At 36.6% G+C, this 11,780-nt stretch overlaps 2 protein-coding genes across 4 annotated transcripts; one reads left to right on the top strand and one right to left on the bottom strand.

The window, feature by feature from the left end:
- The first annotated feature begins 2,538 nt into the window (after positions 1-2,538).
- LOC110802713 (embryogenesis-like protein) lies at positions 2,539-5,901 on the top strand. 2 transcript variants are annotated; one of them, XM_022008169.2, is made up of 2 exons: positions 2,539-3,179; positions 5,527-5,901. In XM_022008169.2, exon 1 carries the CDS (start codon positions 2,671-2,673, stop codon positions 3,157-3,159), a length of 489 nt encoding a protein of 162 aa, XP_021863861.1. In that variant the 5' UTR covers positions 2,539-2,670; the 3' UTR covers positions 3,160-3,179; positions 5,527-5,901. The 2 variants fall into 2 exon arrangements, with proteins under 2 accessions (XP_021863861.1, XP_021863860.1); XM_022008168.2 differs by having other exon boundaries at positions 5,519-5,901.
- Positions 5,902-7,210: 1,309 nt separating this feature from the next.
- On the bottom strand, positions 7,211-11,578 carry LOC110802712 (LRR receptor-like serine/threonine-protein kinase RGI5). Of its 2 annotated transcripts, none has more exons than XM_056830977.1 (2): positions 8,065-11,578; positions 7,211-7,836 (listed from the first exon to the last, which is right to left on the bottom strand). In XM_056830977.1, exons 1-2 carry the CDS (start codon positions 10,910-10,912, stop codon positions 7,433-7,435), a joined length of 3,252 nt encoding a protein of 1,083 aa, XP_056686955.1. In that variant the 5' UTR covers positions 10,913-11,578; the 3' UTR covers positions 7,211-7,432. The 2 variants fall into 2 exon arrangements, with proteins under 2 accessions (XP_056686955.1, XP_021863858.1); XM_022008166.2 differs by having other exon boundaries at positions 7,211-7,818; positions 8,065-11,574.
- Between the last annotated feature and the right edge of the window lie 202 nt (positions 11,579-11,780).

Here is an 11,780-nt window from a genome sequence, read left to right as displayed (position 1 = left end):
TGCAACGCATGTCCCTAATATTGTAATGGAAGTTCGACTTGACCCATCATTGACCTAACCATATTGAGTAAGGTCTTGTTTCTCCGTTCTGACACTCCATTCCATTGAGGTGTCCCCGGAGCAGTCAATTCAGAAAGAATACCGCATTCTTTTAGATGGTCTTCAAACTCGTGGCTAAGATATTCACCTCCTCGATCTGATCTTAGAGCTTTAATTTTCTTGCCATGTTGATTCTCTACTTCATTTTGAAATTCTCGGAATTTCTCAAACAATTCAGACTTGTGTTTCATTAAGTAAATATAGCCATATCTATTGAAATCGCCCATGAACGTTATGAAATAGCTGAAATCACCTCTAGCTTTCGTACTCATATGCCCACATACGTCCTTATGTATTAGCTCTAGTAGTTCGCTTGCTCTTTCTCCTACCTTTGAGAAAGGTCTCTTTGTCATTTTGCCAAGTAAACAAGATTCGCATTGATCAATATTCTAAGTTGAATGATTCTAGAATTCCCTTCCTTTGAAGTCTTTCCATGCGTTTCGTGTTTATATGGCCTAATCGACAATGCCACAGATATGTGGGATTGGAATGTTATAAATTTGTTTGCTTGTATCTAGCACATATAGACCATTTTCTTGTTGTGTTGAACCATAAAACATTTCATTCAAAGAAAAATAACAACTACTGTCTTTAAATTGCAAACTAAAACCTTTAGAATTAATTGTTCGTAATTAATCTGAACCTTGGTATTAGACCAATGCACCTTGGATGAAGGACATATTTCCTTCACCTACCAAATCAAAGGTAATTTCTTTCCTTTCCCCCTCTTTCTCTTTATTGATTTCATTTCCTTTACCCCACTCCAAGGTCGAAGCTACACTAGGGCCGAAGGGGGTCCAGGCCCCTGTCAAGATTTTAAGATTTATATATATATATACACAATACCAGTAAGTATAACCTTTGCCGCAGTGGTTGATAACATATCTTATCATATGAGGTGCAAAGGTTCGATTCCCTCTGGGATGAGATTTTGATGTTTATTTTCTTCTCATTTTTTTGCTTTGTGTACACTCTTAGTACTTTGTCATGTCCTTCAAAAAGAGAAAGATTTACATTTTTTTCCCTTACATTTCTTATTTACTTTATTGTTTTTAATGTTATTATACATATTATCCCCACATGTATGTTTTCATTTCTAATTTTTATAGATATATTATGAGTATTTTGCAAAATAATTAATATTATTCCGTTTCATATTAATGGTTACACTTTTACTTTTGACATTATTCACAAAATTAAATTTGACTCTTACTTGAGATTTATGGGTAGGAAACATGTACATGTTTTGATCTTATTTGATTATCTTGATATGCACTTTCGAAATATCAATTTTTATAATTTTAAAAAATACAAAATTAGAGATATTAATGTTCAATAATTTACATTGGCAATCGTGAAAAGATAAAGTGTAATTATTTAGGGATGGGAGAATTGGTTTCGTTATGGTTGTGCGGGATAGAGTTGGTGGTGTGTTGATGGCTGCAGGTAGAAGCTATGAGGCTAACTGTACTGTCCTTCAGGCAGAGGCGAAGGCACTTAAATTTGTGCTCACTTATGCCTACAATGCTGGCTTCCGCAATGTGGAAGTTGAATCCGACTGTCTTCAATTGATGGAGCTGCTGGGCTCGAACAAGCGAGTAAGATTTGTAGTGCATGTCTTGGTGGATGACATTATTAATTTTTCCTCTAAACTTTCGTTATGTATTTTCGGCTTTTCAAAACGGTTATGTAATATGGTGGGTCACTCTATTGCTTGCTCTTCCCTCTCAATGAGTGAAGAAAAAATGTATGGATGGAAGACCACCTTGTGGGTGTTCTCCCCTTGTCATCTCTGACAAAGCTTTCCCCATTGAATGAATGTGATCAAATCTTCCCGTAAAAAAAAGTGTAATTATTTAAATATTTAATTGAAACGGAGGCTATGAATATATGCTATTAAAATTTATGGATGATAAAATCAAATTCGGCCCCCGTCGAATCGTCGATATTAGTTTAGAGGTTCGTCCCTGTGGCCCATTCGAACTAAACGCCCCCCTAACCATTTTGATTCTGTTACTGTATAAAAGTATGTGACCAAACGTCCAAGCCCACGAGGGAAAGAGGGAGTAATATTACCAGCACCATTCCACCAACATTTCTAAACCTCCCTATAAGTCTATCACAAATTCTTATTTACAATGGGTGTACAATAAATATTGTACACCGAAGTAAAAGTTAACACAAAATGCTTAAAAGTTAAGCTTATATATGTAAAAGTTATCTATTTTTAAGTAATAAATTTTTTCATTTTAGTAAAACTTATTTCTTCAATAATGTATAAAATCAATCATTTAACCTTTCAAAATATTTATCTATTAATTTTTTTTACTAATATAAAAGTTAATCAAAATTAGGTTAAAGTTATAAAAAAAAGGGTTAAAGTTATCTTGGTGTACAATAAATTGCGCGCAAGACCTATTGTAAGTTTATAACCCTTTGCCCTGAAAAGTGAAGACTGACCCCAAACTCCCAAAGGAGGAAAATAAACAAGAACAGCACCCTTCCTCACTTCCCCCCTTCTTCAATTCTTCTCCCTCTCTCCTTCCTCCATAGATTTTGGAACCATAAACAATGAATCAAAGATCATCACTTTCAATCTACACTTTACTTGGCAGAAACCCTTTAATCTCCTCAAAGAAACCCACATCTACCTTCCTCTTTAAATTACTCGCACCAATTTCTACCCACACATGTTCACCCTCAGTTACTTCAAACCCCACTTCAAATTCCCCCTATTTCAATCACCCATCAACCTTAATCTCTCAATTCAGGACTTACCGTGCAGATTCATCTGAAGATTTTGACAAAAACAAGATAGTTGACGAGATTAACCTGAAATTTGCTGAAGCAAGGGAAGAAATCGAGTCAGCTATGGATTCTAAAGAGACTGTTTACTTCAATGAAGAAGCTGAGTGTGCTAGGACTGCTGTTAAGGAAGTTCTGGACTTGTATGAAGGCTTATTGGGGAAGTTAAAGGTTGAGGAGAGAGGAGCCTTGCAGAGGTCTATGGGGCTCAAGATTGAGCAGCTTAAGGCCGAGCTTCAGCAATTAGATGATTGATTACGATTAGATTATCCGAGGTTCGAGTTTTCTTTTTTGTTTTCAGTGATTTGTTGTTGATTAATTTCATTGATATAATCATTTTAGTGCTGGCTATATGGAGTGTATTGCAAATTCCAAGTAGTTATGTTGGTAGCTGAGGAAATTGTTGTATGTCCTCATCTCTGATGTTGCAGTTTTAATAAAGAATGTTGTGGAATATGAACAGGGGTTGTGTGCAGTATATCTTTGATTATGCTTTGATGTTTTGTTTGGAAGCTTTCTAAATTTTTGTTCCCTTTGATTGACATTGGTTTATCATTTATTAGAGATGTTTGTTGCAAATAGAGGTATACGTCTTGAGAGCTCATGTTTGTTAATAAGGAGGACGTAGGGATTGTTAACATACCACATTATGAGCCATCCAACTTATACTAGTACTTACAACAGACTAAGTTGACTGCTATCAGGAACTACTTAGAAGATTGCCAATGACTGGTGACATAAATAGTATACATGCATTTTGGGGAATAAATGAGATGAGCTCATTCTCAGGTTTGCATTTAGCTTTTATGTTTTCTGAACCTCCATAGCTTTAGCTGAGACTCCAATTCAAACGAGTCACATGAAACTCAGCTGAAATCATCAATTGCTCTTGAAAGTGTCGTTTCTGACTAATCTGGCAGGTCTTCTACAGATTGGATAGAAACAGTTCGGTCAGCTCGGGTTCTGGTCATTCTAAGTCTTTCTAAGTAGATTGTACCAACAACTCCCTGAAACTTTTTTGGCAACCCATCCTTGTCATTCCTACCCATCTGAGTAATTTTAATTCCACCAGGAACCAGCACAATTTTTACACTTCATTCCTGTTTTCACCATTCCAAATGGACTGTTTGGAGGTTATGATCATACCTTGATGTTTAGTTATTGGAGCTAAGCCCAACAAGTGAAAAGGCTGGAACACCATTCCAAATGGACTGTATAGGCGCTTTTTTCTTCTTCTTCTTATTTGCAGAACTTAAAATGGCCAGCGAGACATTCTTGGGTGCATGATTGACCTAACTCTAGGTGTACCCTGAGAACAAGGTAGATAAATAAGGTTATGCTTGAGCTCCGTACAGTTTGGTTCTATTTTTTAAAGTTCAACTCCATCAGTCAAAATAAACTGGATGGTAGCTGAAAATTCGTTAAAATCTTCTTCTGAAACTTGTCGCCTGTTCTCATCTGTACATTTATCGAACATTTTTTAGCTCCGCTTCCCACAGATGATGATTCTGTACCAGTCTTCTATCCAACAGGGTTGACTATTGTTACAGTAATTGCATCAAACATGTGTTAGATAAGCAAGGCTGGGAAAATGTAAACTTAGGCCATTACTCTTGTTGTGTCTGGTTTATATTTCTGAATTGTCTGTGTTTCATGCTTTAGGTGCTTTTTTAAGGAGCGTTTTTTTTTACATATTTTACAACGAAAACAGTATGTTTAGTTACATTATGGAGGCAAGATGAGGACGGGAAGAGGAAGGAAGGGAGTGTGCTTCCCTTTTCCTTCAAAATCTTTCCAATAGTGGATAACAAAGGAATGGAAAGGCAGGGAAGAGAAAAGAAAAGAAGGGAATTAGTATATCCTATGTTTGGGTTAATTCATGGGAACAGAATGGATTCCTTTGTTTGTTTAGTTAATTGTGGATGGTTTAGAAAGAAATGCAAGGATTTATTACATTCTTCCCATCCGAATTCTGTCAATTTCCGGAGGAAAGAAAAGTGGGATTTTAATGATGTTTTTACTTTGATCCTTTCCATCATAATAATTAAACCAAACATGGGAAATATATTCATTTGCATTCCTATGTTTTCCATCTTTTCCCGATCTTTATTCAAGTTAAGGAAAATAGAGCCTTCACTCTCACCCCCCTTTCTTTTTCTCCATATTCTTCCATTGAAGCACGCTTTAAAAGAGTGGCTTACAAATTCAATTCGTACTCAAATTAAATATTACATCGCGTCCATCTGCCACATCGTATTTGACAGATTTTAGGTCTGCAGCCTGAGTGGGCAATTGCGAATTGGACATTAGGGAACGAAGGTTCAATCAAGGATTAACAGCTTTGTAGGATAAGAAAACTGGTGTAGGCTGTTAACGGTTGCTTGTTGATTGAGAATTTAAGTAGAAGGCTCCCTTTCCTTTTGGAAGTTTGTTTAATTTGGGTATGTTCAATTTTTTTGTGATGGTATAAAATGGACGTGAAAAAGGCACTTGTCATGTTTGTCAATCTCCCAATTGGCTATAGATGAGTACATAACTTTTTTTTAACCAACTGATCAACGTTGCAGATAAGCTTTGAGATTATACTGTTGCTAATAATTGCATTTATTTGTAGCTCATCAGTGAAGTTGACGGTTCATACAAATTAGAGTTGTTCGTGGGTGCTAGCTTGGTATTGATAGTGGAAATTGGCAGCATGGAAACCATAAATTATCGACGTTCCTCTGTTTGGCAATAAGGATTAGTTATTGTAATGAAGAAAGGGAATGATAATTGGTGGAAATTGAAAACGAAATGTCTATTAGATCTAAAGAGATGTGAGATTCTCCGGTATTTAGGTGGGTTATTTTTTTATTGAGAAGCTAAGCGTTTGATTCTTTATCCATTGATTTTCCTTTTGAATTAAACAAAGAAGAAAAAACAAATGATGTTGGAGAATAAAAAAGTAAGTAATTGGATAAATTGAAAATTATAATTAATAATACAATTTAATTTATAGTTTGCAGTTTTTTATTTTATGATTTTGAAAGTGACATAATTTAGATTGAATGGTGAACTAAAAATAATCATATTGATTTTGAAAACCGACAACAAAAAATTAGAAATTACTTTTTGTGGTTTTTATATTTTTGTTTTTTTTCAATAAATTTGAAACAAAAAACGATATTAAATGGGACCTTAATTTAGTCTTTTGAAAAGAAGTAGTCAAGGGGGTAAATGGAGTAAGTGAAACATGACAAGTATAATGATAGCTTTAAGGGTGCTTTAGGGGACCATTGAAAAGTCATGTGGACAATGAGCCTTAATCGTGGTTTGTTCTTAATTGTCTCCTAATCTGCAACACAGCACCCTGATATTTCTACATACATTGTGGATTTTGTACACTTTTGCTTTGCCTCTATACAGAAATACGACTACTGAACGCATCTCGAAACTTTTACTAGTATATGCAAAGTGGATTTCAAGCTACTTGTGGTCATAAAGTTTACAAGAGGGTAAAGGACACAAAAAATTCTAGCTTAGCTCTAGTTCCGCCGTAGCAACAATCACCTACGTATTCTTTATGGTACCCTCATTTACGCTCGAATTTTCATTTAAACGAACAAGAATAATACTTCCTCCATTCTTTATTAAATGACATAATTTTTTTGTCACGTTTACCAATGCAATATTTCAACCATTAATACATTTTATTATTAATGGTTAAAAATTATAAAAGTTTGATATTATAAATCTATAGGATGAGACGATTATAACAAGATCCCACATGACTATATTTTTTGTTAAGTATAAATCACAATTGATGGTCAAAGTATATTATATGAATAGTGCCAAAAGTACAATTGTGTCATTTAATAAAGAATGGAAGAAGTATCTTTCAAAGAAACTATTCCCACCGAGAAAGGCGGAAATACTTTATGATTATTCATATAATTTCCAGTCCCATATTAATTTTGACACTTATCAAGGGACACGATTTTAGGTGATAAATTGTTTGATTATTAAATATTATTTTATTTATAAAAGTAGATGGGAAAGGAGAATAGGAGATACTCTATAGTGGTTACTCCATATTATTTTATTGAAAAGTAGACATGAAAGAAGATAATGAAGTATATTTTGAATTGAACGTGAAAGAGTGTGAGACCTAACTTTTTGAGAGTAGAAAGATAAAGGTATTAAAATAATTCATAGAAGTTTAAAAGCTAATCTAGGACATATGAAAATAGAAAATGTAAAAAGTAATTCGGGACGGAGAGAGTATAAAAATGGTAGTGATGGATAAGGTAAGGAGACAGATAGAATATAGAGCAGAAGAACATGAAGGAACTTAACAACCATTGGTAGTTCCTAGAAAGCTGTACAAAAATATTTCATGATTGAGCAACCTTCAGAGTCAAAGTAGCTAAGGTTATTCTAATCTTGGCCTATGTGGTAAATGATGTGAAATGGTAAATAATGACCACATATATGTTTCAAAATGACTAGTACGTTAAGGTAAAAAAGAAAAGAAAAGAAAAGAAAAGAATTAGTTGTGAATTGAAGGGTGGTTTATTAGAGGTTGAGAAGTTTTTCCCAATTCTTCAGGAGTTGTTTTGACCTCCATAAGCAAGGCTACTACTTCCTTCATGGTTGGCCTTTCTGATGGTGCCGAGTTGACGCAGAACATTGCAATGCCGAGTGTTTGAAGCATCTCTTGCACCAATTGATCTGGTAGTCCTTGAAGTTTAGCGTCTAGTACTGATACTGCTGGTTCAAAGCTTCCCATTTTCTTCTTCACCCACTCAACTATGTGTTGTCCGTCTCCCATCACCTGGTTTTCTATAGCACTCCGTCCGCTTAGGATTTCCAGAAGGACTACTCCATAACTGTATACGTCGCTCTTTTCTGTTATGTTCATGGTGTAACCATACTCTGCAACCCATATCACAACTATGTACACATTGTTAGACTCCAACTGTTAAATCATTAATTATAAATCAAAACCCAAGCACTATGATTTGTTATCAAATAAAATACTATGATTTGTTAATTTTCAATAAAATGGTTTCACCAAATATAGAACATGCACAATATGCTGTAGTTTGTTAAGGAATTCTGTGTTGTAATCAATCAGTTAAATTAGAAAAATATCAGTAACTAAAGATGTAAAAAACTTGCCTGGAGCTATATATCCATAAGATCCGGCAACTTTAGAGATGGCGTGGTGATAGGTAGGGGAATGCATGAGCTTAGCCAATCCAAAATCTGCGAGATAAGCTTCACACTTGGCATCCAAAAGTATGTTATTGCACTTGACATCTCTGTGGATGATCGACGGCACACAATCGTGATGAAGATAAGCAAGACCTTGAGCTGATCCAACAGCAATCTTGTACCTTGTTTCCCAGTCCAAGTTCCTGTTATTCTGTAACAACTGCTGCAAATTCCCATTTGAAACAAAATTATATAGCAATAGCTTCACTTTCTTATTTGAACAATAACCCAAGAGCTTTACAATATTTCGATGTCGAATATGCCCAAGAATCTGGATTTCTGCAGTAAAAGAATCTATTACTTCATCTTCTTTCTTTGTTTTCCACAGTTTTTTAACAGCAATCAGCTCTCCACTGGGCATATCTGCCTTATAGACAACACCTGAACACCCTTTCCCAATGATATTTTCATCTTTCAAACACTCTAATATGTTGTCAATAGTGAAACCGAACTTTTGGAAAGGAATGAATGTCCATGGATAGGAGAAATCATCTGGACCTGCTGCAGCAGCAGAGTTACCACCTGAATTCTGCACTATGTACCTGCGGTTTCTTGTGACAACCATCCATGAGACTGCAAGTGCAATGGTAACTGATGTCAGGATCACAAATATCAGAGCAACTGTTTTGGCAGATTTCAACCCGTTTTTCCTCGAAATACCCGAAGAGCATGAGACACCATCAAGAGATTGGCAAAGGTTCTTATTCTCTAGGAAGGAATTTGAGCTTAAGGTTTTGAAAAATGGGGTAACAGGAATCGGGCCTGAGAAGTTGTTGCAAGAGATATTCAAGGAAGTGAGGCTTGTCAAAAAACCAAGGATGACGATTTTCCCATAAAGCATGTTATGAGAAAGATCTAGAGATTGTAGTTGTGTCAAACTAGATATTGGCTCAGGTATTTGACCACTTAAAGCATTATAACTTAAGTCCAAGCTAATGGATAAGCTTGTCAAGTAGCCGATTTCAGGTGGGATTGTTCCTGAGATGTTATTGAAGCTCAAATCCAGTAGTGTAAGCTTCTGCAAGTTTCTGATAGATTTCGGAATTTGCCCTGATAATAAATTGTTGTTAAGGACGAGTTTATCCAGGTAGCTGAAATTCCCAAAACTCACAGGAACTTTTCCTGAGAAGCTGTTTCTACTTAGATCAAGCTGCTCAAGGTTTACTAGCTCTCCCAATTCAGCCGGAATCTCTCCTGTCAGATGATTATTGTGTAAATCAAGCAGCTCAAGCACAGTGATATTACCAATCTCATGAGGAATACCACCAGAAAAATGATTCATGTACAAGTCAAGAAACACAAGATTCTGCAACTGTCCTATCTCTTTTGGAATCTGCCCAGAAAGCTGATTTTCTCCGAGCCTCAATCTCACCAAAGACTCACAATTTGCAACACCTGGAGACAAACCACCAATCAATGAATTCCCAAGCAACATAAGCTTGCTGAGTTTCTTCAACCTGAATATCTCCTCTGGGATCAAACCAGTGAGCTTATTCCTGGAAAGATCAAGTGTGTAAAGTTCACTGCAATTACCAAACTCAGCTGGAATAGTCCCAGATACCGAGTTCCCCCACAAGAAGAAGCTCTGCAAGTACTTAAGATCACCAATCTGCGGAGGAATTGAGCCTGTGAGTTGGTTCTTATCCAACTGCAGAGTAGTCAGACTAGTGCAGTTGCTCATCTCCGAGGGAATTGAACCTGAAAGTGAATTGTCAGACAGATGAAGCTGCTGTAACAGTAGCAACTTCCCCAAATCAGCAGGAATCTCCCCAGACAGATTGTTTGCCGATAAATCAAGCACAACCAATGCTGAACAGTTGGATAGCTCAGCCGGAATACTTCCAGTCAGAGAATTCCCCCACAGAAGTAAGCTAGTGAGCTTCCAGAGCCTCCCCAACTGAGGGGGAATATTACCCGTCATCTTATTCATATGCAAATACAAATTAGTGAGCTGTAAACACGAACCCAGCTCAGGTGGAATGGACCCCGAAATGTCAGTGTCATACACAGCAAGGGTCTCTAAGTTGACAAGGTTCCCAAATGCAGAGGGCAAGACACCTGATAAACCAGTTGCAGCAACCCCAAATGTGGTGAGATTAGCAAGTAGACCTAACTGATGAGGAATCTGTCCTGTTAAATAAGGGTTACCCCCTAACCTAAACTGCTGAAGTGACATTAAAGAAGCCAACTGAGAAGGTATTGACCCATTGAGAAGGTTATCTTGTAGGCAAAGTACTTGCAAAGAGGTGAGGTTAGAAAGCTGAGGTGGGACTTTACCAGAAAGCTTGTTGGAATTCAAGTAAAGAAACTGGAGAGAAGACAGTTTCCCAAGTTCTTTAGGGATGGAGCCAGAGAGATTATTATCGGAGAGGTCGAGGAGACGAAGATGCGAAAAGAGGCCGAAAGATGGAGGGATGGAACCGGAGATGTTGGTGGTGGACAGGTTGAGGAGTTGCAGCGAGGCAAGGGAGGAGAGATGGAGTGGGATAGAAGACAGGTTAAGGAAGATGTTTGGGAGAGAGAGAGAAATGACAGTTTGTTGTGGTGAACAAGTGATGCCTTCCCATGAACATGGTGTTGCAGAGGAAGGCTCCCATGTTGATAATACTGCAGAAGATGATTTTGAAACTGGGTCTGCAGCTGATAGAAGAGACAGTAATGCTTGCCCATCTGGTGACAAGCTTGAAACTGATACTAACCAAATCATTGAAACTGTTAAAATATGGAATAATGCAAATTTGAAAGTCTCCATCAATTCTTCAACCTTGAAATTCCAAATTAAATATGAGAGCTTTTACAAGGCGACCATGCTTATCTCTTTCATGCTTAAACTTTACACAAATGTGTTGTTGCACTGAGTGCATGTGCAAAACAACAACAACAACAACAACAACAACAACAACAACAACAACTACTAGTCTACTACTACTACTAACTACTGTAGGTTTACCAAAAATTAAACTTGAATAGAGAGATAAACTCTTTGCCAAAGTGAACTTATTTTTACTGAATCTAACGAGGATAACGCAAGAGCTTCTTACCGGAAATGGCGAGGCCTGAACTTTGAGTTGACAATGGTGAACAAATTCTAGTGATTTAAGAGAAGAAAAGGAAATATTTTATGACTTTTGAGTTTTGAAATGTAGATTTTTACTACATGTTTGTCTTGGATTCTTGATGTGAGGAGAGAGGAAGCGAGAAACTTAAGGGAGTGTTTGGGGAATGGAGGTGGTAGGGTGGCTAAATGAGTCAGGGTTCTATGCTCAAGGCTAAAGCTCAAGTGTGTACACTAGTTTATTGGGAGCCAAACAAGGGAGAAAGAAAAAGAGGTTGGAAATAAGCATATTTTTGGGTGGGAATTTGTGTATAATTTTTTTATTTTATTCAAGTGCCGTGAAATCGGCGCCACAAGAGTGTTGCTTTTTTGGGGTTTTGTTTGTTCTTAATGACCCATTTATTACTACTTAATAAACTGTGTAATATTATATTTTTTTGGGAAATTTTGAGGAATGAGACAAAACTGCCCTTCTTGTCAGAGTGAAAGATACGCTTTTAATCTTTTATCCACTCCAATATACTGGTGCAAATAAACTGATATGTTCGTGAACTACTTGCGAACA

This window comes from Spinacia oleracea, chromosome 6 (genome assembly GCF_020520425.1).
Source record: "Spinacia oleracea cultivar Varoflay chromosome 6, BTI_SOV_V1, whole genome shotgun sequence".
Taxonomy (NCBI): domain Eukaryota; kingdom Viridiplantae; phylum Streptophyta; class Magnoliopsida; order Caryophyllales; family Amaranthaceae; genus Spinacia; species Spinacia oleracea.
This window is presented reverse-complemented; position numbering and strand designations above follow the sequence as displayed.